General features: G+C 39.4%; 1 protein-coding gene across 4 annotated transcripts in view; it reads right to left on the bottom strand.

Annotated features, from left to right (window-relative positions):
- The window catches only part of Larp4B (La-related protein 4B), a 143504-nt gene extending 116579 nt beyond the window's left edge, over positions 1-26925 (bottom strand). For 2 of the 4 annotated variants that reach the window (XM_065234558.1, XM_065234568.1), the window contains exons 1-3: positions 26129-26925; positions 14929-15762; positions 4376-5063 (exon numbers count right to left, since the gene is read on the bottom strand). In XM_065234558.1, coding sequence (XP_065090630.1) covers positions 4376-5063; positions 14929-15366 — 1126 coding nt within the window. In that variant the 5' untranslated portion in view covers positions 15367-15762; positions 26129-26925. The remainder of the gene's footprint in view (positions 1-4375; positions 5064-14928; positions 15763-26128) is intronic. The other 2 variants (XM_065234559.1, XM_065234560.1) reach the window with 2 other exon arrangements.
- Positions 26926-27235: the final 310 nt, after the last annotated feature.

Below are 27235 nucleotides of genomic sequence, written 5' to 3'. Positions count from 1 at the left end.
ATTAGGGAGATTAATCGAAAGAATATCAATCAAAGATTAAACCGATGCTAGTTACTACTTCCTCCATGATCACAGAATGTGTATTATGGCATAATTACATATTTTTTCAATGTGCACAAATAAATTAAATTAATAAAAACTGTAAAAGCAATTATTTTGGCGTACCACAACAATTGTTAAATTAATTTTAATCTGTGAATATTGTGAGCAGGGTTGCTTCCACTCACTTGCTATAAAAACATATTTTTCGGAATTATGCAATCATTAGATGATATAAAGTTATGCTGTACTTGTAAGTAACGAGAAGAGGGTTTAAAGTATGTGTTTGACTCATAAAACCTGTCAATTTTGCTTTCAGAGCGTCACAATAAGCGATCTTATGATTTGTGAGCGTTCACTCAGAGTGAGCACTCACGAGTCGTAAAATTGCTGATTGTGACGCATTGAAAGCAATATTGTTTGATTTAATATTTCAAATACATACTTCACGTCCTCATTTTGTAACTTACAAGTAATAATTATCATTTTACCACCTCATGATTTCATAATTCTGAAAAACATTTTTTTATAGCAAGTGAGTGGAAGTAACCCTGATTGTGAGTACTTACACAACGGTTATTAAGGAGTCATTAAAAAGTGCTATAAACGCTTTTCACCGCTTGCTGTACAATGATTATTTAGGAGTCATAAAAGAGTGCAACAAACGCCTCTCAGGTTTACTCTCTACTAAATTTCAAAGCAGCTGTCAAGAAGTGTCTACAAACGTTGTATAAGAGCTTTCACCAAAATAATAAAGCTTGAGTTTAAATATGTATCTATAAACGTTGTATAAAAGTTGCTTCTACTCCTATACCGCGTAGACATATAATGCTGAAGTTGAACAGGTTCTCCAAACCAGTGTAAACAAGAGTTTTACAGAAGTTGTAATAAACAAATTGTACAGTTATTATTCAGCATGCAGTTGAATAAAATCACAATGGAAGCGTTTCTTCAACAAGAAATTGATTTTGGGCAAACGTTTTACTGAATACGTTAGACAACACCTTTGTGTTGCAGTTGTATAGGTTCTCCAAACGAGTGTAAACAAGGGTTTTATAAAAGTTGTGGTGAACACATTGTGCAATTATTATTCAACATGCAGCTGAACAAAATCAAAACGAAAGCGTTTCTTCAACTGGAAATTGTTACTTGGGAATACACAACTATTCTTCGATACAATCGATGTAAATATTTAGATTATTTGACAAATCTCAGGTAATAATGACAGCAGTTGGTCTCTTTTCTTCATTCATATTGTCTTCAATAATCAAACGTCATGATTACCTGGGTTTTGTCAAAAAGGTAAATATTTACGTTGTTTGTATCAACGAATAGGAACCTTACGCTTCTAAGGACTGTTCATTAAAGAAAGTGGCTTATCAATGGTTTAGAGTTAAAACGTAACAAAAAAATGTGAATTTTCGCTCAGTGTGTAAAAATATTATTTATTTTGAAAACACACCTGAAAAAAAAGTGAGAAATTTCGAACGATGGGTCGACTTACAGATTAATTCTGCACAAATGGTTTTCCGAAAAGTTGTCGTTTCGAGAATTGGCAAAAAGTGCATTTGCTCCTGTGGCTTGAAGAGTTCTTCGTATTTTACAACGGGCACAATCAGTGATGAAAATTACAGAAACAGAAATTACAGAATGCATCGAAAAACGGCTTCTAATCATCTACCAAAAGTATACGGATCGTTCATTATTTTGGCCGGATCTGGCATCTACTCACTATGCTTCTGCTACGTTGGGAGATGCTCAAGAAAGAAAAAGTCGATTTTGTCGAAAAATTCCAAAATCCCTCAAACTGCCCTGAACTATAGCGGTAACTCTAAGACCAAAAGGTCCCGAAGAAACGAGCTCAACTTTTTGGCTCAGCTCTGGTACTCTCTTCGGTCCCAAGCTAATCGATTCACCCCTCGAAACATAGGAAAATCCACGAACCCCTCATTTTATCTGTCAAACTTTCATAGCGAATCAAAACAAACATTGCGTAGTACTAGAATTTCGACTAGGGTAGTCAAGTAGTTTGCCAATTTAAAATCGTTAGTTTCGTATTGATTGTTGATACAACGGTACTAATTTGTATGTCTGTCTGTGGTATAATGGGCCATATCAAGAGAAAAGTGCGAGCGTTCTTCAGAAATGAGAAGTAAACATTCAAACTCACGTGAAATCGGTCATATGTATGTTAATTTTCATTTATATAATAAAGTAAACTTATTAATTTGTTGAAAATAAATATTTTCCTTTGAGAAACAGGTGTCTACTGTGGAAACTGTGCAGCCATCCGTTGCTCGAGAGCGGGGGCTAACATGGACTTGCCTGTACAACTGCTGGAACGAGAAAGAGGTCGAGAAAGGAAGATGTGGTTTCACGTACCGATCGTTCGTTGTTGGCGCGTACCCGAAGTCGGTTGGACACGACGTTGGTTGATGGATGTCCAATCGAGAGCTGTCAAACGGTGGTAGCAGCGGGGGGGTAGGACACCGCATTCCTGCTATCCCACATCTACTTTCATTAATGAACAGTTCTTAACGTACCGCACCTATAGGAGCGTTTACCCGCGTTATATTTATTCGATGAAATAATTGTGGACCGTAAGACGTGATTACGAGGCGTAGTGACACAAATAAAAAAAAAGGTTGCGCCTGGGATTGAACTCGCGACCTTCTACCATAGGTAACTCTAAGACCAGTAGGTCCCGAAGAAACGTGCTAAACTTTTTGGCTCAACTCTGGTACTATCTTCGGTTCCAAGCTTATCGATGCACCCCTCGAAACATAGGAAAATCCACGAACCTCTCATTTTATCTGTCAAACATTCATAGCGCGTCAAAACAAACATAGTGCAATACTAGAATTTTGACTAGAAATGGGGTACGTTAATCGTTGAACCAATTTTAAATCGTTAGTTTCCAACCGGTGCTTCTACTCCATAAGCGAAAACGGTAACCACTAAGCAACCGATTTCGTCTTGTTGTTAGGCTAAACCAGTGTTGTCGAGCAATGAACCCATTTATTGTTTATTAAGCATGCTATTAAAACATGGACGCATAAATACACACTAAGATCATAGAGGTAATTCTAAGACTAGAAGGTCCCGAAATAACGTGCTCAACTTTTTGGCTCAGCTTTGGTACTCTCTTCGGTCCCAAGCTAATTGATTCACCCCTCGAAACATAGGAAAAACCAATAACCCCTCATTTTATCTGTCAAACTTTCATAGCGAATCAAAACAAACATTGCGTAGTACTAGAATTTCGACTAGAATAGGGTACGGTAATCGTTTGCTTGGGACCAATAGGCTACTAAAGTGGTGAGCCAATTAAAAATCGTTAGTTTCGTATTGATTGTTGCTAAGATTTTGTTTTCGTGTTCGGTAAATTTTACCGAAATCAGAACCGCTGAACGTTCGGTAAAACTTTGACCTTTATTTTAAAGGCTTTTGAATTTGAAAATAATTTCAAACCATGTTCAACCTTGCTTAAATGATCAAATCTTGTCATTTTAGTGGAGATTTAGTTTCAAAGAAGCTGAAAAGCAATTGAATTGAATTGCATAAATTTTACCGAACAGTTCAGCTGTTCAGATTTCGGTAAAAATTACCGAAGTCGGCGATAATTTCTAAGTGTGTAGTGGCTTATAAGCCGACTATATGCACCTTTATTCAGCAATATTATCAAGCAATACAATGCAATCGGATAATTTATCTAGAAGAACATTGATTATCCATCTAATAAGCATGTTATGAAAGCAATTGAAAACGATCGAATTAGAGCGTCAGTTTATGTGCATATTACACGTATTCAGTTTGTTATTAGATCAAACTTCAGCTATCGAATCGCGAAGGCAGTCAACGTTTATAAAGCTTTTAATAAGTAACACAGATAAACAGACATAACTCATTGAATATTTCGCACTGTAAAACATCGTCGCTAAAACATTACCGCCATGTTTTGATTACACTGTGGTGGGCACTAAGCTGAACAGATGGCGGTACTGTGTAAACGTCAAACGCAAGGGAATTAACTATGCGCGCCACAGGTGGTGGTACTACCAACAACGATACTTTTAAATTGTTCGTTAAATGCTTGTTCGATTATGTATGTTTGGGTAAATAACTTACTCAGATCAGAGCAAACAGTGGAATAAAGGCACATTTCGTATTAATCTACGACTCTCATAAAGCGATATTGGCAGGTTTCATGTGTCAAACACATACTTTACAACCACTTCTTGTTGCTTACAAATACAAAATATCAACCCCATTTTTTTGCTAAATGAATGGAAGTAAACCTGGTAAAAATTTCGTAAAACTACATCAGTTGACTTACCTGGTGCTAGACCTGCCGGTTTGACCGGGGTCGTTGCATAACCGCTCCCTACCGGAGCACCAATTGCCAATGCCGTTGGTTGTAGCATGGTTTGTACTTTGGTAACACTTCCGGCGCCTGCTAGCTGCCCACTACCTATTCCGCCAGTTGCCAACAGACCCGAGCCTCCGGCACTGCTAGTGGTAGCGATACTATTGCTGATAAAAGCAAAATTCGTAGCACTCGAGGCAACGATTGGTATCACTTCACCACTGCCTCCTCCTGCACCAATCGCCTCAATCACACTTAGCAATTCGTTATGCCCACTAGTTGCACTGCTATTCGATACACTACTAGGGTTTACAATACCACCACTGCTACTCCCCCCGCTGGTGGGTGTTATTACATTGGCACTGTGAACACCGGCAGCAACGCCAGCATCTACGTATTGCACGACTTGCGGTGGTTGCGAATGATGATGATGATGCTGCTGCTGCTGCTGATGCTGCTGATGCTGATGCTGCTGCTGATGCTGCTGCTGGTGATGAACAAATTCAACCGTCGCAGGATGCGACTTCGGATAATCAATGATCTCTTCGATGCAAGCCGCTGAGCCAACCGTACTGGCTACGCTTGTAGCCGGAATTGTCGTGAATGGAGCCACCGGTGTCAGCTCGTACGTTATACAGCTCACCGGCGTGGGCGTCAACTGAAATGGAGACAAAAGGAAAGAGCAAAATCCGAATGAAAATCATGTCCTATCGATTTGTGAAAGACGCAAATGCAAATTGATCCTGCCTGGCACGCCTACAGCTTTTAAGAGACGTGGTAAACGGTAAAACATATGACGGGGTTCCGGCCAATCGTACAGAGAGACAGTCTAGCCGTGTGACGTCGTTGACGGAGTTAATCCGCAGGAGGCATTAGCTGGTCTATAAACAACCTACGTTTTCTTTGGAATCCTACGGTTGGCCAAAAAGGATTCCTAATCTTGACAACTAACGGTACACAACAACAAACTGACGTCGAAGGAAAGTTATTCCGACAGACATTCGAGAAGAGATAATTGTGATGCTCAACTTTATACGATAATGATACACCCCATGTGCACATTTTTTTTACGCATGGGAAAAGCGGTTAACAACTTTTGTAACAAATATAAAATATGACAAAATTTACGGCGTACGTAAAGTTTGAAGTACGCGCTTGTTATCACAATTTGTGTAACAATGTGTTGGATGCGCTGTTCGCCCGGTTTTCCGAAGGGGTTGGTCACCAGAATTGATGATTAAGATAGCAAGTTAGCAATTGCTAGAGCGCGAGATCGCATCGATCCATCAATTTGTATATATGAACCTACATTCTACTGAGTATTCCTTCAACTTTGTTTGAGCGGTTTCATTTATCTTAACTACTGCACTGTCCATAAAAGCATAACTGTCCTAGAGAGGGTCTAGGATAAGAGAGAAGCGGATTCAAAATAAACTGCCTTGGAAGCCTATGGCTAGGTGGTATCTAGCACTATCAATGCAATCAAGATACACGCTTGTACTCAAAAATATTACTAATTGAAAATTGATTTAAATGTAATTTTTATTTTACTTAGCTTTGTTTATACATAGCTTTGATTTAAAAGTAATCTATTCCAGGTTTGTTTTTATGCATGAGTATGAATAACATGTCATAGTTCATGATTATGCATAACAATTCGTTTCTATGTTTAGCTCTTGTCATGAATCGACATAAACCGCCTCAAACAAGTGTTTTTATCTTAGCTTCGAGTAGAAAAAAACTGCAGTAATAACTTTATAAAACATTATTTAAATGCAGCACCATAATTTTAGATGCTGATGTTTGGCTATCCACAGCGCAAGATCATCGGAGGTATTAGGTACGAGTATTTTGCAGAAGATTGGTCATTCATCTTTGCTTTGGAGTGCGACTAATTAAGGTGAATCACTGCCGCTGTGGGATTCCATGCTTTTGCCACTGGTCAACGATAAGTCGAAACTGGAACGGATCATGGGGATATCGAGAACAAAAAAAAATAATTCCGGTGAGGGAATCGAGAAAGGTGAGAATATGCTGCGGTACGGTGGTGAGTCTGGTTCAAAATGTTTGATTATCATATCAGGTATTTTTGTACTTCCATCGACATCCGCCCCCAGCGATCGTACTGGAGGGAACTGAACTGCCGTCGCCACAAAATCGACGAAGCGAAAAATCCTGAACCGGATGAACTGTGGCCTATTCCGTTCTGTGATCGAGTCTTCTGAGGTTCTTCCTATAGGCAAAACTTCTGGTCATTTCAACGCCAGATCAACACAAACAATTCTCGGTTGTTGGGTTACTTCCAGTTCTGAGTTGATTTATACGGATGGGAACTGCCTTGGCGAATCAATAGGATGGCAACGGGATCAAAAAATTGTACACCATTTAAGACAAGGTGATTCCATGCGGTATCTGGACTGGAAGAGTTTGGTTTCGTCGTACAACAACCTGAACCGGATCGACCATCTCCCGTGTGTCGCAGTATGATGAGGATTCGATTTACGGGGAGTATAATAGTATATATAGTATCATGAGGCACATCTTGAAGGGCGTGAGGGTGAAGGTGTGAGAAGCTGAACTACCGGAATACGGATAGGTGACTTTTCCCGCTGATGGATCCAATTGGATGGTGCCGTTTTCTGGCCGTGACTTTGAAAAATCTCATGAAAACCTTCGATTATTTATATACTTCCGAGTCATCATCATCTATGTCAGTCATCACTGCCACCGCAACCTCAACCATAACTTCTTCATAATGTTATTAATTTTAAAGAATAAAAATAAAAACGTATACCCATACGGTTCACTCTCTCCAGTTTTTTGTTTATGTTTTTCAATCATAACAAACCACATGACATGAAACTGAAAAATAATCGAATCTGGCTAATAAACGCATAATGTACATTTAAAGAATATCTCAATTTTATACTATCCAATGTATAAACCAGTTTTATACTAAGCCAGAATTCTCTTTCTTTATACCAAGCTATGCGTCGGTAAGGAGAGTTGCGATTTAGCGTAACTTTTAATCTTATTAGATTTGAAAATCCTTTGAGTGTAGTTCTCAAAAATTTCAAAAATTTCGATGAGATTTTAAAGAAAATCTCTATTATCGTTTTCTCATCCGATGATAGTGACAGAAGTATACCTGTAAATATCGCGTGAGATCTTTCATTGAAAAAGACATTTGCCATCCCTGGAGTTGACAACCTGAAAGGAGAGTGATTCCTAGCTCCGGTCCTCACAAGTCTCTACCTCACGCCTCCACGAGTCATATGATTACAAACGACTACCAGTATAGTGAGGAGGTGCGAAGCGGACAGTGGCGCGGTAACCCCCAAGCACGGTGGTAGAGGAAATGCTTCGCCGCCGAGCGTCTGTCCACCACGGAGGTGCGGCTCAAAAAGTGTCAGACTGACATCCAGCGACTGAATAAGAAATGCTCTTCCCCGGAAGCTACACCTAAGATGGCAGTCCCATCAGAGGATAGGAGACCTTAGGCCAACCACCTACAAGAAGGCCAACAAAAGACAAGAAGGAAGATGGTCAAAGGTAAGTCACCGTATATACTGTCACAAAATGATAGCATATCAAGGGGTAAGACTCAGCACATTGTGCCGAAATTAGATTCAGCACAGCTTGGGCACATCCATGCGCACACCTTTGGCATACCTTCGGCACAATCTCGTAGGCATTGGATTGTTGTAAATAAAATCGGAGCACTGCTGGATAACTGTTATTGAAGTTGTTCACAACATTACGTGCTGTTTGACTGTATATTCAGGACCATCCTCTAATTGAATATACCAGAAGAACTCAGACCAGCAGTTCACTTATAGATCTAAATACGAAATGCAGGTTCTAGAGTGGGCTCAAGAGAAAGAGGCAGTTATTAAGACCCCATTAGCACCCTTAATTCAAATAATGATGCAACTCACACAAAACAAACTACCGAAGTCTATTCATCATCCTTTATAGTCGATCTCTTACAATGTCCCCACCGGTACCATCTCTTTCCAGCCGCTGATAGATCGTTGCTTTTCACAGCACGATAGTATAGGTTTCTGGTCTGCCTTTGAGGGCATTATAAAACCCTAAAACATAGGATTTTTATCATACTATTAACATAAAACACCAAAATTTCGCACACCCACCCTTCCCAGGTCATCCTTAATCCGATTTATCCTTGGGATTTCAAACCAAAACATTCAAGGTGTCAGAAATACCGGGTTGCCAGGATGGATATTTTACAAACAATCGCAGCTTGCTGTATGACCGGCACATTCGGCACACCTGTGGCACACTTGTGGCACAATGACAAAATAGATGTCCCGAGATTGGTGTGCGGAGTGACCTACGCCTTGTAGCATATGCATATAAAACATTATATTATTATATGAACCAATAAATGATGGGTAGGGGAGGGACTGCCAGGGCATCCAATTGAAGCGATTTGGATGGGAAGAGTGAAATTGTCAACTCCCTATTGTTAACATCTCGTGGAAAAAGGGCGGGCTCTTCTCCAAACTCATTACACGGTAACCGCAAAATATCCAATAATGACTACAAAGTAAGCATTTTCGAGGGAAACTGGGACTACCCACTAAATGAGTAAAATTTTACCCATTTATGAGTAATTACAACTGCAAAAATAAGTAGTAAGTATTCATTTTTGAGTAACAAATACTCATAAATGGGTAATATGTTTTCTCATTTAATGGGTAGTCCCAGTCTCACTCGAAAATGCTTACTTGACTACAAAGTATGGGTATGGGTATTTTGCGGTTACCGTGTAGGTATCCTTTTGTCGGACGGCTTGTTTTTTGAGCAATTGTATGATCATGTGGCTGGAAGGAGATTCTCTATCATCCCGTGGAGGCGTATAGGTGAATTACCTATCGATCCACCAAAACCGTTTTTGGCCCTTCATACAGTGACAATCAGAGGTTATTAATATCGTTTTCGTTTTTGCGGTGTAGCTACACCGGTGCCGTATACCGAAATAATTTAGGGTGTAGTTAAAGGATCCACCTTTGTTTACATACAAATGATGTTGAGTTGTCAAAGACTCGCGCTTATTCCTGCTTACACTACACCGGTGCTACACCGCAAAAACGAAAACGACATTAGTTTCCGTGCTACAATGAGTGGTAGACAATTATCATACATCATACAAGCAATTGCTTTTGTAAACAAACACGTCAATCACCCTTATCATCGTCAATAGTGAATAAAAGCTCAATTTCACAAATAAAACTATGCCAAATGATAGAGTAATCATTCATCTACCTGGTAGTGTTATTAGTTTTCGAGATTGATCTTTTAGTTGCGATGAATCGGCGATTGGCGTGTTTGTTTACAAATTCAATTACGCCCAAATCTCAAATCACTCTGGAAATGTTTTCCGCAAAAATGTTCACGATGGAGGAAAATCACAAGGACAATCAGAAAACAACCATTGCCAGGGTAATAAATTTGTTTCATGCTTCAATACTTTGTATGGGTTGCTGAGATATTTTCTTTATCATTTCACTAAACAAAACAAAATTTCTACGAAACTTTGTTCATGCGTTATGGATTTTCAAAGTATGTCAATTTCGGAAAAAAAATCGAGAAGATGAACCAGCATTTTCCGGGCTGTTAGTTTTTTGGTCATATCTCAAAAACAGCATGAGACATCACTCTGAAGTGTTCACCAGTGAATAATAAGAAGTTTTTAAGCAAGGTTTTGATTATATTGTTGTATGGATAGATAATGTCCTTATCATTTCACTACATGAACTTCTTTTCTACGATGTTCAAAGTATCAAAGGGAAAATCTGAAAATTTTAACCAACATTTTCCGGGAAAATTAAACTGTGATCATGGAATTATCGTCGGAATTCAATCCTCATGGATTTTTTTTTCTAGAAATTACCCCCTCAGTAAGAAATCCTTTGAAATTATGCTCAGAATTTCTTCACTTGGAATTCTACTCACTTTGAAAGTTTCCTAAGAACTCGCTTGCAGTGAAGTAACACATTCCATAGTTTTCTCATTCAAAAATATTTGGCATTTATGTCAGAACTCTCCTGGAATTCTTTTCCGAGTTCCATTAAGTACTCCTGGAATTATTTTCAGATTTAAGTGTAATCCTCCTCTTAGCATATTATTATGCTCCGTATTATTTTTCTACCTGAAACTTCTTGAAATTATCCTCAGATTTTTTTTTATAATTCTTCTTTGAATTTCCTTGGTGTCCTCTTCAGAATTACTTAGGAATTAACTTCAGAAATTTCTATAAATTTTCGTTAAAATTTCCTATGCAGGGTTTACTTGGTATTCAGGTTTCACATAGATTCTGGAGCTCCTCAGGACTATCTTGCAAGCAGATTGCACTTCAAGCTTTCATCAAAGTTCTTCCTAAAATTCCTTTGGAATGAGTTGCTTAGAAATTATCATCAAATTTCATGAGCCTTGAAAATTACACAAGGCCCTTAATATTGATGTTTTTCAAATCTGTGACCTTGACCACTACCTTGGAAAATACTCAATGTCCGACACAATAAAAATGTGACTTCGATCCAGTTTCTTGAAAATGTTCCAAATATGTATTATGAAAGCCCAGAATTTGAAAAAAATTGTTCATATTTGAAATTTGTGAATAATATCCATATTTCAAAAATTGAAAAACGCTAAAGCCTCTGAATTTTTAAAATTCATTTTGTTCCTGAAGATAAATTCACTCAGGATCTATTAAGTTCAATGAGTGAAACAAAATAATGAGGAATATTAAAATCCTTGATAAGAGAATTTGAAAATTCTCTGCGTAATAATGAGAATTCGAGGTTTTTACAGGAAACTTAAAATTCCCAGAGGAGTTCTGGTTATCCAGGTTTTTTCCAGGTAGTAGACACCCTGTATTTCTATAGTAGTTTTGACGTAGGACTACGTCTGTGATTTCTATATGGGGGTACACTTTGTGAAAACAGAAAATGAAACATGTACACTACCGATGATAAGTTTAAGGACACCCAAAAAAAACCATGCAAATATGTTTTGTTCAATTTTCGATCTCCAAAGGCTTTTTGAGTATGATAGGTACTACTACTACTTTTATTTCAAAATTGGCCAACCCAATTCTGAGAAAATCAGTCACGATTCTTCAGAGTAAATTTTGAAAAATATTGTAACTTTGGGTGAACTTTTAGCTTACAAAATTTGAAAATTATATTGAACAATTTGCCTACGAGAAATGTTCCATTCAATACCTTTCAAATGATCTAAAGAGAACGAAAATTGGACGTAACATGACAGAGATATAAACATAACAAATTTGTCATGTTTTTTTGGGGGTGTCCTAAAACTTATGCTCGGGAGTGTAACAAAATTATGAAAGATTTTTAACGTTAATAATTCAGCTGCCCCTGGACCAATTTCAATAATTTTATCACCATTCGATCAGAAATATCTCAACCGCTGATCGGATTCAGTTACAATCACCGTGTGTTGTGGTGTCCGGTAGTCGACATCATCAGCAGCAGCAACAGCAGTGCTTTCGGTGCGTGGCATTGAACATTGTTCTCCAGTACGCAACGAAAGGCTGTCTGCAAGCAGCGAGCTGCAGCGCACCCAGAGCATCCATAGAAGGAGGAAGAAGCCGCACCGCTATTGATCGGAATCAGTAGCTCTTCGTGAATCGCTGTGGGCCATCTATGCCAAGCGCGTCACCCTCATTCCAAAAAACATACACCATCCTCATCTGTGTTTAACACCCTAATAGCTCAGCATTACTCAACCATCACGACAAAACGGTCCTTTTCAGGACCACCATACATTTTTAAAAGAGTATTTTGTCAAGGTCATCAATTGGATGTTCTCTAATATCAAGATAGAACTAGAATTAGGGCGTAACAGCTATTGTAAACAATGACAAAATCAGGTAGGATAAGACTTCCCCTACCCGGCGGTAATGTTGGTTTGCGTGGGCGTGCCTTGAATTCCTAAAAATCAACGAGAGAAATCATTGTTTACAAAAGCTGTTACGCCTAATTCCAGCTCTATCTAGATATGTTTGAATCTAACATACACACTTAGATTTTTCTACCGAACCCGGTTGTGCAAATCTCGGCACTGAGATCTCAGCAAAAGTGACATTTGATTGCTGAGTCTCGGATAATGCTTAGCTGAATCTCAGCAAACAAATGAAATGTTTGCTGAGATCTCAGTGAAACTTTTTTTGCCGAGATTTGCACAGCTGAGCTCGGTAGAAAAAACTAAGTGTGTACCATGTTCTTGAAGGTAACATTGAGGGTACAATTTCAAAAACCATAGTCGGTCGCTGCATGAAAGTGGTCTGATTTTGATTCACAGAGGATGGATTTTAATTTGTAATACCCCAGGTAACAATTTGATGCTTAAAAAGTGTTGATTAATTTCAATTTAGCCTTAGATTGAATAATTGCTGTACATACACATCTAAATCTGGTGATTTTAATCAGCCAAAAGCTTAACAGTAGTATACATTATAAGCTTTTTAAGGCAATAAATAACAGTCATTTCCAACCTTTGTTCAACCTTTTAGTTTTATTTCAAAAATAATAATGGAAGACCGCTTCATATCTTATGCATTTACATGGAACTGTTTCAACTTGTTGCTGACTAATTGGATTAACATATTTATATTGTTAATATAAGTATAAAAATTTCCTTTGCATTTCGGGATTCGAACCGGCAGTCGCTGATTCATAGGCGTCAACCATACCTACTGGACCATTTAGGCATATGTTTGGTAAAAGATATGATCATTAACTTGAAGCACGACAAATTTAAGTTGAATAATAGCACCCGGAAGTGTATTATACAGCAATGCAGAATTGTAAGCAGCAACTGGTGACCGTTAAACATTCCTCTCATTTTCAAGTGCACTTAACACAATGTGGACAGAAGCTAGCGATTTATTTTGATGGTCATTTGGATGCTATTTTAGTGCCATACTTGAGTAATATTTTTGGAATGCGTTCTGAAAATTCAGTACAATATAAAGTGGTGAACAGTCAAAACACAGAAGTACAAATGTTAATACTTCCGACGTCCTCGCTGACCACTTCTACCTGGAGCTATTCCTAAAAATCTCGTTTTCCTTGACTCTACTGCTGCCACTGCCTGTAATAAGAAGGGTAGGCAGTGAATTTAGTAGAACTAAAATGCCGGACATGCAACGAGTGACACAGACACTGACGACATTTAACAAATCAAGCTATCAAAATATGTCTAACGCATTGCTGATTTGTGGAGTTGTGTTAAGCTTAAATAAGGTTTGTTCAATCTTTGGATCAGCTAACTTATTGAGGTTGGATTATGGGGATACAATTCGCTTCATGCACTATTAATCGACTATATATTCAGCCTGATGTTAATCAGCTTTGTACACCTTAAATCAACCAATAATCAGCTTATGTTCTTAATGTTCAGCTTGTATTGTTACTTGGGACGCCAATCGATAGGATTTTTTTTCTATGAATCTGTTAAAATTAAGACTTTATCATTTTCAAAATGTCACTATTGAAAATTGCACGAATGTGCAACTGTTGCTATGATAGTTAAAATTATCTCCGATTGCGTGGTCATAGGTGGTGTTCTCCAGTACACAACGAAAGGCTGCCTGCAAGCAGCGAGCTGCAGCCAACATGAGCATCCATACAAGGAGGGATAAGCCACACCGCTAATGATCAGAATCAGTAGCTCTTCGTGAGTCGCTGTGGGCCATCTACGTCAAGGGCGTCATACTTAAGACTATAAACAGAGAGAACCCCACTCAAATTCGTATTCCTATACCAAACACAAGCTCCTGCTGCAATTAACAAATAAGATTTATTATATAAGACCACGTAGTCCTACGTCGCCGTTGCGTACAACCACATAGGGCTGTCCCTTATAGTTTTTTTTTTCTCTTCTTCTTCTTCTTCTTCTACCTGACATGAGACAGAATAATTGTTGTCGATTTGAGGCCAGTGTGGAATACCCTTATTTATCTTTTTTTATTTTTTTGGTTTATGTATTGTTGATCAGTTTGAGTGCATTATTTGGGTACCGTTTATATTTTTACCGAAATGAAGACATAAAACGATTATCTATCCTCGTGCTGCAAGGTTTCAAACGATGCATTTTTCACCTTGCTGTGGTGACATGTTTTGAACATCATTCGCAAACCTTTCGCTAATACAATCATGGCCGTTGAGACTAACTCAGCGAGTGAGTAACTTTTACTCAATTGCATTGGATTTTTTTCTAAACTGTGGTTGCTCAATCTCTGAGTAACCCCAGTTTTTACGATTACTGAGTAAGATTTACATGAGAACAGCAATACAATTTAACTCAGTCACTGAGTTAGATTCAACGACCGTGAAAGTGATAAATTCGATTAATCAAACGTAGAATGAGAACGAACAAAACGCACACGTACCACTCCATCGACCAGCCAGAGCTAGATAGATAGATATTTAGATAGCTGAGGCAAAATGAATAAGATGAGAGACAATTACCTTTTGTATGATGTAGCATCGTGGATTGTAGGCGGTGCAGAGGTACGTTCCGTTGGCATCGAGACACAGCGGAAGTGGATCAAGAATCGGTGGTGCCGAATGGATGGTGGTGCGTTGCAGTGCAGCCGGTTGGGGTTGCTGAGCGATCGTTTGGTATGCTCCGGCGGCGGCGGTGGTGATGAGATTCAAGTTGCAATTGGCCGCGTGATGGTGATGATGGTGGACAACTCGCTGGGCCGTACTGGTGGCAGTAGCAACAGCCAGCTGATGATAGTGCTGCGGTACCACAGGGGTTAGACTAGTGGCGCCTGCCAGGGTCGTTATCGTCGGTGTCACGTTTGTAACGGTCAGATTGGTGATTGTGCTGTTGCTACTGCTGCTACTACTAGTACAGCTGGCAGACGTCGACGATGTGGGTCGATATTTTCGCATTGGCATGGCCACGAGTACACGGAACGCGACACCGTTCAACAAGTGAAACTCATTTTTCCAACCCGATTCGATTCAACTTGACGACAACTACGCACAGGTCTCACGACACTCCCTGTTGTAATATAAGAGTTCGATTTTCTTCTTTTCGCTTACGAACGTGAAATCACGAAAAGCTTCGTACACCTAAACTACTCTTCGCTTCTCTTTGTGAATAATTGAAATTGCACGAACGATTCCACTTCATTACACTTTCCGTATGTTTTTGTTTACATCAAATGCCTTACATCGGGACCTGCACAGTCACATTGTGTTTCGCTGATCGGTGGGAGCTACTCTCCAGCCAAAACAGATGATTTACACGCGGGGGTCACTCTTCGTCGTTGCTGGCCGATCTGGCTTCTACTAAAAAGAGTAGACGGATGAAAAACGTGAGATGCAATCACGACGACACACTGTGAACACAATTACTAAAGCGGACTCTCAGCGGGCCGCGCTATTACATCTTCTGTTACAGAGCATACACATGCACGAATTGCGCGATGAGAACCTATCAGTACCGTAGCTAGAGCTTTTGTATAGGTCCGGCTTCTCCGCCCACGCTCACCATCTGGAATAGGGAATTGTATTGTTTCAAGATCCTACAGTTTATATCAGAAGTTGGAAAGTAGGTTGTTAGTTATAATTAAACTTCTTGTTCCTCAATTTCACGTAACGAACTTAATGCATATGGTCCCTTATTCAAATCATCATAATTACTTTATCAAACTCCTATGCTTGTGTGTATGTGAAAAATGTGGTTTTCCTGTCAAAATATTACCAAACCCTTGTGGTGGTCATATTATGCCGATATAGGGCTTCTCTTCATTATTTAAGGGCTTGTAAGCACTTCCAACAAATAGCCTTCATTCTGCTCTTTCAGCACTGTATGCGCATGTAATTTCTATAGTTTACTGCTTACCAACCCTGTAGTAAAATTTTCCTCGATTTTCGTCAAACTTGAGCTTTTTTTTAGGAGTTACCCCACTTTCTAAGATTTTGAGTGCAATGCTACTCAAATTTGAGTTGGTCAGATGGGTCGTGTGAGCATGCTATCAATTGACCACTTTGTCAAGCAGTTTTGGCGTGACTTTCTACCTGCGAGTTCACAAAACTGGACCAACTAATTTCCATTTTTAATGAAACGCACAAATGTTGGCTACTTTTCTCGAGGTTATAGAACAAAAAATCTCAAAACAATGTTTTATTTCAAAGTTCGAGTGGTAGAAAACATCAATTTGACTGCTCGAATGAAGTGGTCAATTGAAGTTTGAGTGTTTCTTATATGAGTTTTCAGCTAGAATGATTTGTTACCGTTATGAGTGTGATTTCGTGAGATTCGTATGCTGATTCGCACTTGAGATTGTTTCTCAGGAGGGCGCAATGAATGAGATTTGAGATTGATATTCCGAACACTGGCGAACATCATGCAACTAAAGAGCATTTCCAGTCCAAATAGTAAACAACAAATTAAACACGACCTTGTCCAATTTGCATGAAGCTTTGCGTAATTGTTTGTTATCGTCAATCATTCACATTTGAGCTAAAATTCGGCCATTTTGAATCTCACAAAAAACTTCAAAATGGCGTATTCGAATTTTTGCCAATTTGTGTGCCAATTTTATCGAATACACCCTTTAATACCTTTTTCATCGAGTTGTGTGCTAAAAAAAGCCAGGACTGTCTTTACGTGGCCATGCGAATCCAAAGAGGAAATCGACGAAGAGAATCGATCAATATTACTTTGGACCTAATTCTATGTTCGGCTTGAACTGTCAAAATCTGAGCCAATCGAACATTATTGTAATCGCGTAAACATTAAAGAACGATAATTTTTCATGTATTTATTTATTTCTACTAGCTTATGGAATCAAAAATAACATCCCAACTTTGTCGAATAATTGTTCTTTGCAAAACGTTGCAATGCACTGAAATATTACTAAAATGCATTGCACTCGCTTCGAATCTAAACGAAAAGTCATGTCAAACGCTACTTTCTGGCAAAGGTTGTAAGATATTTGCCATATAAATATTACATCTGCCATTTTCACTCTGAGCTTCCAGTATCATAATACAATTCGCCACCTGTACCCCAACACTGTACCAAACCACCGTCCTCTGTTCGAACTTCAGACCATTCAAATCGAAACATTGAAATCGCCTTTTCGAATAGATGCAACCGGATGACGATTGTATTTAAATCAGATGATTTTCCTCTCGAATACAGGGTGAACATTGTTATGAGAGGGGATAGGGCCTTCAGTTGGAATACGTAATGTTCTATGCAAGTCAACATTTCGATTTTTTAGGCTAAATTATTTAGGAAATTCACGCTAGCAACACCTAGTGAGCGAACCCTGAACTAAACTGACTATCAGAACATCAGGTCAGAGACTCTAGATTTAAGGTAGCGTGATAAAGGAAGCTAATACGTATGCACGCTAGCATCAACTAGCGAGAGGATCTCGAACTTATCTTTCCACCATTAAGTAGGCCTTGTCAATTTGAATAACATATTGATGACAGCAACCATACAGGGGTCAGGACACTTTTGCTGAATATAACAAAATATGTTGTTTATGTTTTCATTTTCATAGACTTAAAACAAAAGTATCCGTAAAACAAACATTGTTAAGTACTACAACTCTATCTTTCACATGTATTAGTTTTTTTTAAGTACTTAAATATTTTCGTTAATATTTAGAAAATTTTACGCTACAGTAATGACCCGATTTATTCAGCCCCTCTGCACATCAGGCTTTTATCTTTCAATAATTTTACAAAACCTTAGTTCCAAATCTTTCACATTCATATTCAAGATGGATGTTTAAGGTATATTTTGATGTAATATGACCACTGAAAAGACGTATGGGTTTCGTAGAACATTAGAAAAGATTTTCAAAAAGGTGGCTCAAAATCGGGTCAAACATATCTAAGTTGTCTTGCCCCCTGTAACCATCTGTCTGCTCAGGATTCAAAGACCAGCTATATGTTAAGTTTATTCCTTGAGAATCTTAGTCATCTGGAAATGCAACGGTTTTCATTCGCTTCATGTAAAGTTTTTCCGGATGCCTCTGAAAAGTTCTATTGACATATCCCGGAAAATTTTACCCAGTCCGCTCGGAAGTTCCTTAGGATTTCACTAGGAAAATTCTTTCAACTTCACCGCGAAATTTATTCCAACTTCGCCAGGAAGTTTCTTCCGACTTCACTGGGAAGTTTCTTCCCACTTGGCCGGAAAGTTTCTAAAAAAAGTAATAATGATACAATCAGTTGCAACTAAATTCCTCTAAGGTAAGCCTACACAACGTGTGGCCCACGGGCCAGACGTTGTGCCTGGATCTCTAAGATGAAACTTTACTTTATCAAATGAATTTTAGGCCAGAATGAAACATAAGCAACCTTGCTTAAATGATTAAATCTTGTCATTTTAGTGGAATTTAGTTTTAAAGTAGCTGAAAAGCAATTGAATTAAATTGCATAAATTTTACCGAACAGTTCAGCTGTTCAGATTTCGGTAAAAATTACTGAAGTCGGCGATAATTTCTAAGTGTGTATACACTTAAACAGAGACCCTGATTTCGGTACAAAAATACCGTCTTAGATCGGTAATACTAAAAATTTCAGATGATTCGGTATTTTCTCACTTTATTGCTGAAAACTGTGCATGAAATGACCTAATTTCGGTAAATTAATTTTAATTTAACGAAAACGGTAAACATTTTTACCGGCAGGTCTGTAAATCAGCTTCATCACTGATTTCGGTGAAATATTTTACTGAAGTTTCGGTAAACAAAACGTTCCATTACTGAGTTCGGTAACGGTTCGCTAAACGTCAAATCCACCATATTGTGATTTTCAATCGACTTTGAAAACGTTTGTGTTTGTGAAAAATAAAAAGGTGAAATTATGGAGCCTGTTATGCAACACCAAAATGAGCAAATCGTAGATATTTTCAGTAAGTAATTAATTTTCGTTATCTAGATAAATACCGATTACAGATGGCCGACGTTGTTGCTTGTTTTTTTTCTGTCAGTCCAAGTTCCATTCCCGTTGGCGACGATCTTAAAACAGCATTTACATCTTCATCCAATGCTTCCCTGTTTTCAGTTTAGCGTCGAATCCTTCCGACAAAAACTTGGTTTTGTTCATTGGTGGAGCAATTTGCACTAACACATTGATCACGACTGCAGCCAATTTTTTGCATGGGTTGCAGTGACCGCCACCTTGAAACAATATTAATGCAAATTACAGTTACCTTTTTAAAAAATTACAGATCTCTCAGTAATTTTCAATTTGAATATCGTCCTCAAAATTACAGTTCTCCGGTAAAGTCGACTACAAATCAAGCAATGCACATCGGTAAACGTTACCGATCGTTCGATAAATTTGACAGCTAATTTTGCTGATCCAGTTTACAGATTTTTCGGTAATGTTCTCGATTACCGACCGTTCAGCTGTTGAGAATTCGGTAAATAAATTACCGAAGTCGGTGATTTTTTCTAAGGTGTACGTATCCTTAAATTGCACTTTACTCCCTCGGGGTATCTTTGAGTGAGGTTTTGCATCCATAGCATGTTCTGCTATGCCTAATACATGGCCGGTCACAACTTCTGAAACCTACGTCATTTGTGGATAGTCGATCCCTAATCGAAAAATTGCACCATATCTCCTGTAACTCCAAGGACAAAGGTATGTGACCAAAGGCCCACAGGCCATCTGAGTTTTTACTGTTGAAAGCATTAATAAGGGTCTGATACGTTTGGCATAATCCCTACATTGCAATTAATGTTTTAAATTAAGAGTTAATTAACAATCAACGGTTACGCCTTCTTTTCATCGCTGCATGTTTTACACAACCCAACTTTATTGTTATTTGATTTTTTAAAGCATGTTTCTGTACTTAATTGCTTGAAGTCCTTTAAAACATGACTAATGACAAACAACAGAAAAACTACTGCTTTCCTGGAATCTTCAGTCATCAATTTTAGTTTATGGATTTTTGATCTTAGGTCTGAAAGTAAGGCGAAGTGGATCTGATAGGTTTTTCAAAATCTTCGACTAAATCAGTGGCGTTTCCTTAACCTCAATATACTTGTGCACCAACTCTCAAAACATAAACAATTATCAAAATATTGCTTGAAATGGATAGATATCGAGTAACCTAGAAAATTAAGTGTATTTTTCAACCAATTCGAGTATGAATATGGCACTAAATCTGGGTTCGAATATTGGTGCACTGGATTAAATATACGCCACTGGATTAAATATAAACTAAATTTGACCATAACCATAAAAAAATAAAAAAAATCAACCCCACTAATCTGCACGCCGTACAAACTAAAAAATGGGTCAAACGTCATTTAGCACAAGGAATGGAGTAAAGCGAAATGGAACATTGTGAAACGGAACACAGAATTAAAACAGCAAATCTCGAGTAACATTTGAAATGGGCCTATGTCCAAAACGTAAACAAATCGGGTTTTGATACCATTCTTTAGCACCGCTTGATAGCTACTAATCGTGTAAGAAAGTTCCGCAAAATCGAGAAAAATCATTAAAAATAACTCGATTTTCGAAACGGCCGGATCAACGAAATTTTTCGATTCATTAATAGGCCCGCACGCTAAAACGACCAACCATTTATTTATTTCATTTCATTGATAAGCCTAGTGACGTAGGATGATTGAAAAATTTCAAACCAAAGCTAGGCCCTACTGCATGAGGCAGGGCCGATGATTTGTTTTGAATTTATTTGACGTTGCGGAAAGACTTAGCAAAGGGCCTACCATTTCTGATGACAAGCACAACGGCTTAACAAAAAGGGCCTATCCATTGAAAGATTCACAAAAAAGGCTTATTAATTTATGAAATTATATTGTTATCGATTTTCATATATTTTTGAAAGTTTTTCGCATATTTTGGATATTGTATTCTGAGATACAGTTACTATTGTTATTGTGAACAATATAAATGCCTAAAATACTTCAATTTTCTTAAATCAGGCATAACATTTGATAACGGCACAAAAGCATTTGTAAACAAACTTTCTAAGGCCCTTTACACGCGAACCAAAGTACGCCCACGCAAACCAATACCACTTTCGGAAAGGTGATAGTTTCCCCTATCCGATGATGTTGCTGGTTTGCGTAGGCGTACTTTGGTTTTCGTGTAAAGGGCCTTAGAAAGTTTGTTTACAAATGCTTTTGTGTCGTTATCAAATGTTATGCCTGAAATATGAATTGAATAGAGGCGGCCAAAATTTAAAATTCATTTTCTGGTTTGTTTACGTTTTGGACATAGGCCTATTTCAAATGTTACTCTAGAAATAAGGCTTTAATGATGATGGTAGGGTTACTAGAAGTCAAATTAAAAAATGAACTGCGTCAATATGCATGAAGTGTCCACGGTATTTATTTTATATTTGTAATGTTTAACTACTTTGACCTGAGTGTTGCGGAGTCGATCACTTTAAATTTTCAAGTTATTTTGCTTGAAACATATTCATTGTCTTGCCTTTGTTTACATCCTTTCTGGGACGCTCACAAATTGGCGCCATTTTTTCAAGAGCAAAAATGAGAACCCGTTCGTGAGTTTCTCATTATTTGTTTACAATTAATTGCTTCAGCCAAATTTTTTTTTTAATTCTGGGTAAGCTTTAAAATGGTTATCAAGTAAGACACTGATCAATATCAAACGGTCAGATATGCTTTTGCTGCTTTCCGCCAAGCCCGTTTATTTTGATGTTAAAATTTTCTTTGTTGACGATGTTTACATTCATTAGTGATTATTTCAATTAATTTATCGTACTTTTTCATTGGTATCAATAAATTTGGGCAGCACTTGTTTTATTACTTTCACAATTTAATTTAAGGTTAAAATTGTGTTGAGTGTTGATCCTGATGGTGGCTGACTAAAAGTAAATTTGTTACGCTTCTCGCGTGCCGCTAGCACGCCTCTAGTGTTGGGAATCGAAAATCTTTGACAGTGGTTTGTTTTACACTTCTATAGAGAATAATGGGTGCCTCTTTGATCAAAGTAGTCGGTCGCGTTCAGAAATAACGTCAAGTGGAACTACAAAGAAGAAAAATATTGTACACAAACACCTGGAAAAACCGGAGTGATCGATTACGAATTCGTCAAACTCGATTTTAAGCAGCTTCCCGGTCAAAAGTTTTACATCGCGATTGGACGTGGGGATGTTCCGGGAAGATTCAAGTTCGTGTTTGCCGACAAGTTCGTGAAAAAGGCCATGATTTGGCAAGCGATTTGCAGTTGTGGCCTGAAAACGGAACCATTCGTCACATCCTCGAGGATGACATCCCATGTTTTCATCGAAGAATGCATCAAAAAGCGTGTATATGCCTGAATTGCCCAGAATTTCGACCAATCGAAAAATACTGGGCAATTTCAAAGCGGTGGGGCAGCAAATGCGGGCAAAATGGAAGTAATGCGCTGATTCCGTGTCCGTTTCCACTGTGCGGGCGCTGATGGGCTCCATCTAGAGGAAGGTTCGAGATTTCGTTCGAACTGGAGAAATGCTGTAATTTTGAAGTTTTAATAAAAGCACTTTTAAGCAACCATTAATGGACTTTGTAAACTTATTTTATCACGAATTATAGGTCTTTTTGTGCGTACCTATTTACTTTTAGTCAGCCTTTACTTTATCTTTCGAACGAATCTGTTTATTGGCGTTGACGGCTGAAGCTCTTTACTCCTATGAGAAAATCCGTCAGACTGTGCGTGAAACATGGCGGACTTTGTACTATCCTTTCACTCCACCGAAAATTCCCATAAGAAACTGCCTATATTTGCCTTGGTGTAGGTGACAAGCCTTGGTTTTTCGACAACCATTTCGAGGGGTTCCGCACCACTCAGACTTTGACTAAAACTTTTACAATGGTTTTTTCTTCTTCTTATAAATACGAGCAGTTTTTCCAAGCCCTAAAAAAGACGAATGATTTGTTTCAAAGGGGAAAAATTATGCTAATTAAAATAAAATATATTATTGGACTCTGGGAAGAAACGAGCAGTAATTTTCCAATGTATATTACTCTTTGTTTAAATAAAATTCGATTCGAAGTGGTTATGTCAAATGTCGATTATTTTAGGCGTATCTCACTCCAATCGTCCTTATGTCAAACATAACAGACTCTCCAGGGAACATAATTATTATTTTTTTTACTTATTACAGTGATTTTTAGCCGAGGGCTACTTCATGACGTAATCTTTCTTATTACGCAAACTCAAAGTTCGTTACGGTGAATCGCTGTGGAAACCTTATTTTTAATTAACTCATTATCACCTCGAAATTTAAAGATCACAAATATCAGCTTTCACAAAATATACAGCAATGAAACTGGATCTCTAAAAGGTCATAAGTCCATAATCAATTTCAAAACAGTCTACGTAGTTTGAGCATTAGAAAACTTTAAGTGATAGGGCATAGTAGCTACAGTAATGTCCCGATTTTGTCAGCCCCTGATGAATTTAGAGCTGACAAAAACCGGACACTAACAAAATCTGGACATTTTTTTTCACCTAATTTTTTTTAACATAATATCTTTAAATGCTGTTTGATAATGCAAGATTTATGTTTTAGGAATCATTCAAAATATACGAGCCCATTTAGGGGGGCGGGGGGAGCTGGAATTTCCAAACTTTTCGTAAGTGTCATATAAGGAAAGACATTCTTACATTGATGGTGTGGGGGGGGGGGGGATGGCTAAATGGACTTAGGTAAGAATTGAATGGCCATGGGGATCCAGCATCGTATAGGCCTATATGCTTGCTGGATATAGTCGGAAAGCTATTGGAGAAGATCATCCTAAACAGGCTAACGAAATGCACGGAGAGTGAGCATGGATTGTCGGTGAGGCAGTTCGGATTTCGGAAAGGGAGATCAACGGTGGATGCAATTCGGACAGTGGTCGTGAGTGCCGAGAAAGCGTCTAAACAGAAGCGGAGAGGAGATCGATATTGCGCCGTGATAACGATCGACGTGAAGAACGCATTCAACAGCGCCAGCTGGGAGGCAATCGCCGAAGCACTGCATGGAATGAGGGTTCCTGATTACCTGTGTAGCATTATAAGGAGTTACTTCCAGAACCGGGTTCTAGTCTACGAGACGGACATGGGAGAGAAATCAATCCGGATCACGGCGGGTGTGCCACAAGGCTCCATCCTTGGCCCAACGCTCTGGAACGCGATGTACAACGGCGCGCTAACGCTGAAGCTGCCCAAAGGAGTTGAGATCGTAGGATTTGCGGACGACGTCGTATTGGCGGTAGTAGGACGTTGGAAGAGGTGGAAATGCTGGCAACCGAGGCGATCGACACGGTTTCCAACTGGATGCAAGGAGCGAAGCTGCAGATAGCCCACCACAAAACGGAAGTGCTATTGGTCAGTAACTGTAAAGCTGTTCAGCGAGCAGAAATTACCGTCTGGGAGAACGCCATAGCATCAAAGTGCGTGCTGAAGTATCTTGGAAAGATACTCGATGACCGGCTAAGCTTCAATAGCCACGTCGACTACGCATGTGAGAAGGCGGCGAAGGCCATCAATGCGATCTAGAATGCTAGAATCATGCCGAACAACTCTGGACCAAGCAGCAGCAAGAGGCGTCTTCTGGCTAGTGTATCGTCGTCGATACTGAGTTATGGAGGTCCAGCCTGGGATGCAGCGCTGAAATCGAAGAAGAACCAAAGAAAATTGAACAGTACGTTCCGCCTCATGGCCATGCGAGTCGTGAGTGAGTACAGAACAATTTCGACGGAAGCAGTATGCGTTATCGCCGGTATGATACCCATGGGCATCACCTTGGCGGAGGACGCCGAATGCTATATGCGAAGAGATACCAGAGGAGTACGAAAAATTGTGAGAACGGAGTCGATGGTTAAGTGGCAACAGGAGTGGGACGCAGCGGATAACGGTAGATGGACACACAGGCTAATACCGATTCTTTCGACCTGGGTGAACAGGAAGCATGGAAAAGTCAACTTCCACTTGACGCAGTTCCTGTCTGGTCATGGCTGCTTCAGGAAGTACCTGCATCGCTTTGGATACACAACCTCACCCCTCTGTCCGGAGTGTGGAAACGTGGACGAAACGCCGGAGCACGTGGTTTTCGACTGCCCAAGATTTGAGGCAGTGCGAGTGGAGATGCCGGCCCTTAGCGCGAGAAATGTCGTCAGTGAAATGTGCCGGGATGAGAGGACGTGGAGCGTCATCAGCAGGGCAGTGACGCAAATTTTGTCGGAGGTGCAGCGAAAATGGAGAGATGGTCAGCGAGTTAGCAACGCCGGCTAGCTGAGCTAAAGAAAAGTGCTTAACTTATAACTCGGACTTATAACATGCGCAATGCGCAATACTATATACATCACTAGAAAATTTTACCGTTTTGACGAATATCCAAGCACTTTTAATTGAAAGTCAACGTTCATAAGGAAGCATCTATTTAGTACGTCACATGAAATTCTGGAAAAATTAACCCCTTCCCCATTTTCAACACGTTTTTCCTATAACTTATTCATTGCTTGTCACCCGATTTCGGAACCTCCCCTCCCCCTTCGATCGTGACGTACTTAATAGATCGTCCCTAAAAATATTCCGTGTTTTACATGGAATCTCGCAAGTCCAATCCGCTCAATCCCTCTTAGGTTCAATCTGGCTCGCCATCGAAAGGCTCTAGCTACGGCACTGCGTCCGACTGCACACACATATTTACACTCACTTGCTAAGTTCGGTTCAATTTTCGTTTTTAATAATAAACATCGTACACTTTCAAAATTGATTGCGTCTGCTGCTGGAGAATTGCGTTACAGTTCGAAATCTAAACATCATTACACTTCCTGTGTAAGCACTTCTCGAATTCAAGGCTATCAGACGCCTACCGACACTTCCATATGATGCAAGCACACAGCATTCCTGCTGCATACACAAGAATATACCCGGATTTTCTCTTTCTCTACATATCACAAGATTTATCACACTCTTTTCCCAGCAATTTGGAGCTTCTTCAATCACTCCTGCACAATTTGTTTCGAGTTAGAGACTCCGGAACAGCGAACGATTTCCGGTTGCGTGCCATAAGTCACACAATCTGTCGGTATCACACAATGTAAATCTACGCGTAACAGTGGTTTTCGTTCTGTTCGAGGCAAAAAATATGGACGCACTAGTGCCGCTGCTGCTGAGTGCTTAGCTGACTGGTTCCCGACGTCGTCGCTTCGTCACGATTTATCCCCAACCGCGCGCGTCGTCTACCTATAGCGCCCGCCCGTCGTCCACTTCGGACGGAGGAGGAAAATCCAATTTTCTCACTACACCAGTTGCTCTTTTTGCATTCACATTGTATTTTTCTGTTCATTCTTCTGCCTTTGCTCCAACACTTTCCACACCGCGAGCGCTCTCTCGCTGTTGCTGGCCTATGTTGTTCCTTTGTCTACTCGAATCCTCCGCCGCACACCCCATTCAATATTCCTCTATTTTCTATACCTCTCACTCCACGATGAAAATATGGATCTCATGTAGGCATTTTCCGCTGAGGAAAACTCGTCAAACCAGACTGCCGCGTAGGAGCCCCAAACGCTACCATACGGAAGCAAATCCATGGCCCTTGGTGGCCATTTTCACACAATCTGGAACCGGATCCGCGCCGAATAGTCCCGAACTGGACGTCCTTCAGCGGTACCTGTCCCGTTTGACAGGTTCCCGGATCAGGTGAAAGTCAAAAGGGAAAATATCTTAGTACACACACGCACAGGTATAACTGATGAACGAGAGATTTTCCACGACAAGACCGTACTTTTCCAGCCAACAAAGGACACTGACGGCGACG

Source organism: Ochlerotatus camptorhynchus, unplaced genomic scaffold, assembly GCF_037179485.1.
Source record: "Ochlerotatus camptorhynchus isolate MF236.1 unplaced genomic scaffold, CSIRO-AGI_Acam_v1.1 ptg000434l, whole genome shotgun sequence".
NCBI classification, from domain to species: Eukaryota; Metazoa; Arthropoda; class Insecta; order Diptera; family Culicidae; genus Ochlerotatus; species Ochlerotatus camptorhynchus.
The sequence above is the reverse complement of the archived record's forward strand: the minus strand, read 5'-3'. Positions and strand labels throughout refer to the sequence as shown.